This window comes from Mustela erminea, chromosome 5 (genome assembly GCF_009829155.1).
Source record: "Mustela erminea isolate mMusErm1 chromosome 5, mMusErm1.Pri, whole genome shotgun sequence".
Lineage (NCBI taxonomy): Eukaryota > Metazoa > Chordata > Mammalia > Carnivora > Mustelidae > Mustela > Mustela erminea.
Genome location: NC_045618.1, coordinates 73779004 through 73783089, shown reverse-complemented (window position 1 = coordinate 73783089; position 4086 = coordinate 73779004). Strand labels below are relative to the sequence as shown.

Genomic DNA, 4086 nt, shown 5'->3' with positions numbered 1-4086 from the left:
CTAAGCCTGCCCCTGTGCCACTTCCTGTCTGGGATGACAATTTCCCCCCTTGGGCCCTACTGCAGGGAGATGCATCAACAAGAGCCCTGGGGTTTGGATATACCTCCCTCCATCATGCCTCTCAACTGTGGGCTCCCTCAGTGCACAGAAATACACTGCAGAGTCTTCCAGCTGTGAAGCTGAGATGACAAGTTGGATGAAATTTCTTGTCTTCTGGAAATTCAGTGAGTAGCGACCTTCAGTGGCATTTTCCTGGTTGTAAGAATCCTGATGAATAAGGAAAACCATTACCCCATTGCTGGGCTGCTTGTACCAAAGTAAAATATAACGTGGATCACTAGTGTTATATATGCATTCCAGAGTGACAGTCCCCTTCTCCTGCACTAACATTGCTGGTTGGGCTTGAGTAACCTTCTGGGCAATACTGGATCCTGAAGGGAAAAAAACACAGAATCAGAAACTTCTGGAATATGTGATGTGCCACAACGAACTTCTGTTTTACACACTGTCATCCTTCCTTCCCAAGGTTCCCACAAGATCCTGCCTATCTCTCCTGATTTTAAGTCATAGAGGAGACACGTTCCCACAGGGACCATCCTTACCTAGCCACACGGAAGCCAGGACCACCTTGAGAAGGTTGGAGAGCAACATGTTTGAGTTCTCCCACAAGATGGAAAATGTCTTCTTCCTCAACTTCAGGACTCGGCACTTTGAGGGGATTCTGACAGGGTGAGGGAAGGATTGTTGGGTACGTGCTACTCTGGCCCCAGAACAGGAAATAGGGGTTTCCTGGTATAGCAAGTTGTGTGGGTCATGTCATAGTTCTCTATGTCCCAGTGAGAATCTCACTACCTAAAATTCTTTTGCATGATGCAACTTTGAAAACCTTACATTTGAAAAGAAACATGAGTAAAATTTGTATTGAAATTAGAATTGAGGATTGATAATTTAGCTAACTATGATATTCATTGCATCTATGATAAAAGTGGGTGAATGGCACTACTGAAAAATTAGACAGGTGGGACTAACTTAGACAGCACATCTTCTAAAATCCAAACTATACAGAGAAAATCAGCATAGCTGTGTTCAAGAATGACACACAAATTCTTGAAACATTCCATGATTTTTAAAAACTGCTTGTAATGAATTATGTAAACAACATAAGGTGTAAGAATTGTGAAAAAAAAAAAAAGATGTAAGAATCATGTATGCTCCCAGTATGTTATTTCACCTCAGGTAGAACTAAATCACATGTCAAGAAGGCAAAGTGTTTAGACATTCACTGTACCTCTTTCAATTTACCTATTGTTATGCCAGTGTTCCTCCTCACTACTCATTATCTGTTCAGATGCCTATGCTGAAGCCTAAAGCAGAAAAATCTAATCATTTCTTGTTGAAGAGTTCAGGTTGCAGCTCTCAGACAATAGATCTGTCATCAAGGTCTCCTCCTCACTCTTTAGTTTCCACAGCCCAGCTGTGTTCAGAAAGCTCAGAACAGGTACCAGAATTTGTTCATTAGATTATTAATCCTTTTAGTTTATGTTTTCCCCTAACTTCATTTGAACCACAATAACCTCCCATGCTTTGTATGCTCAGTTCTGAGCACCCAAGGTGACCACTCAGTCTTCTTTTATACCTTCTCTCCTCCAGTACCCTCAATACACGTGCACACAACCACACCTGTGCACACACATGTGTGCACCAATGTGGGCAATGTCATCTTCCTCAATTATCCGAAAATACGAAGTGCTTCCTTTCCCTGACCCTTTCCAAAGCACAGCACAGCTGAGGTGCTTCTACAATAGGCCCAGGTTTCTTTAATCTAGTCTTTCATGCGAGTTCACCCCTATCTACATACAACTCATTTTCTAAATTGGTTAATCACTGTCTGTTGATAGCCCCCTTCATCTTTATCTGTTTGTGGCTTTCTGCCCTTTGGGATGTCTTTACTAAAATTTTTAAGGAGCATTAGAGAGGTGTCTGGGTGGCTCAGCCATTTAAACCTCTGTCTTCAGCTCAGGTCATGATCTCAGGGTCCTAGGATCAAGCCCCTCAGCAGTCTCCTTGCTCAGTGGGGAGTATGTCTCTCCCTTTACCCCTCCCATTACTTGTGCCTATGCACTTGTTTTCTCAAATGAATAAATAATCTTTAAAAAAAGGTATTACAAAAATCAAGAGATAAATGTTTATTATTAATCTAACATGGAATTTTTTTTTACAGATTTTATTTTTAAGTAATCTATACACCCAACATGGGCTTGAATTTATAACTCTGAGATCCAGAGTCCAATTCAAACCACAGAGCCAGTCAGAAACCCCTGATCTTCCATGGTTATCCAAATGTCTGGGAAAACTTTTATTATATACCCTTTGAATTGTTTAAAGCATATTTTCCACATGCCTTTGTACTTATACAGGTGTGAAACATAGTTGTTGAATAAATACAATTCAAAGTCAAGGAAGCCTCTTCTAAGAGGGTCGGTTGGCCTTCCTCTGGGTCACTGAATTTCTATGAGTTTGTCCTGGTGAAAAAGAAGAGACTTGTGTCACCTTGGGCATAAAGCTCTTGGATAAAATTATAGTTAAAAGTTTTGCTGACACAATAGATAAAAGGATCCAAGTTTTAAAAGGCATTTTATTTACCAAGCATTAAGAGTAGCACAGTCACGAAGCCTGGAGAACACTTCATATCTGGAGTGTTACCTAAATAATGTCTTCCATTCTTAACATGAAAAAATGTTGGAGTGACAGAAAAATGATCAATGGAAGCCCACATTCACACAGGAAATGTGATTGTGGTAGGAAGCTGCACCGCCTGGTGGACAGGGACTGAAATGCGTGCATGTTGGCCAGAATCCTCCCCAAGTCAGCCATCAGTCTCCTCCCTGACTTCATGAGGCACATGTCAGTCTTCAGGTGGCCCTTGGAAGTCTGAACAACAGCAATCCTGACTTCTCAGGTCAGTTTTGTTCTTAAGACACTACCTGATATGAGAATTCTTTAACACACATCCCAGGGCATTTCTGTAGCAGGAGGATAGTAATCTTCCGAAACATTCTACTACCGTACTTTATATTTTTATGTATCGATGTGGGCCAGCCTATAACCTACTGCCTGGCAGAAAAGAGGTTGGAGTTGAATACAGAAAAAGTAATAAGAAGTCAAGTCATTGCTGAGTGATTCTGTCTCTTTTCAGCACTGTGTCCCAATATTTAGAACTACAACTGTCATTTTTTTAAGCATTCATTAATATTTGTTAAATTAAACAAATGAACAAATGGTCTTTACTTGAAATACAGCATTTATGTAGTTCTAAAATAATACCAATTGTAAGGAATATTATCTTTTTAATAAAAGCATCTTAGAAGAAACACCACAGTATTTTATAGTCAAATATTCCTAAATTTCAGAATCACTAAAAAATTAAAAATAGGTACTTTGATAGGAATTGCATTAAATGTGTAGATTGCTTTAGGTAGCATAAGTGACTCTTAATCTCACAAAACAAACTGAGGGTTGCTGGGGGGAGGGGGTTTGGGAGAAGGGGGTGGGATTATGGACATTGGGGAGGGTATGTGCTTTGGTGAGTGCTGTGAAGTGTGTAAACCTGGTGATTCACAGACCTGTACCCCTGGGGATAAAAATATATGTTTATAAAAAATAAAAAAATTTAAAGGAAAAAAAAAAAAAGAATGGAAAATGACCTTGATGAAATCCCAATAGTTCATTTTTGCCCTTGCTTCCCTTGCCTTTACCCCTGGGGATAAAAATATATGGTTATAAAAAATAAAAAATTAAAAAAAAATTAAAAATAGGAATTCTAAATGGAAGAATCATGATGCATGAAGTTTTCAAATCCCTGTAGAATGATCTGAGATTCTTATTTTATGTTCTCACTGTTTCGTTGACTCCAACATCAGGTGACAAGTCTATGTGAATCAGGCAGCAAATACTAATGTTATCCTCTTTTTTTAAAATTTATTTTTATTTTCAGCATAACAGTATTCATTATTTTTGCACCACACCCAGTGCTCCATGCAATCCGTGCCCTCTATAATACCCACCACCTGGTACCCCGAACTCCCA

General features: G+C 39.4%; 1 non-coding gene and 1 gene segment (V, D, J or C); one reads left to right on the top strand and one right to left on the bottom strand.

Moving 5' to 3' along the window:
- LOC116590184 lies at positions 1–738 on the bottom strand. The segment is given in 2 exon segments: positions 1–431; positions 603–738. Coding segments are annotated over 2 exon segments (480 nt in total).
- A 280-nt stretch (positions 739–1018) lies between these two features.
- On the top strand, positions 1019–1127 carry LOC116592172. Its single transcript, XR_004286353.1, has one exon. It is a non-coding gene; the product is annotated as a U6 spliceosomal RNA (small nuclear RNA).
- Positions 1128–4086: the final 2959 nt, after the last annotated feature.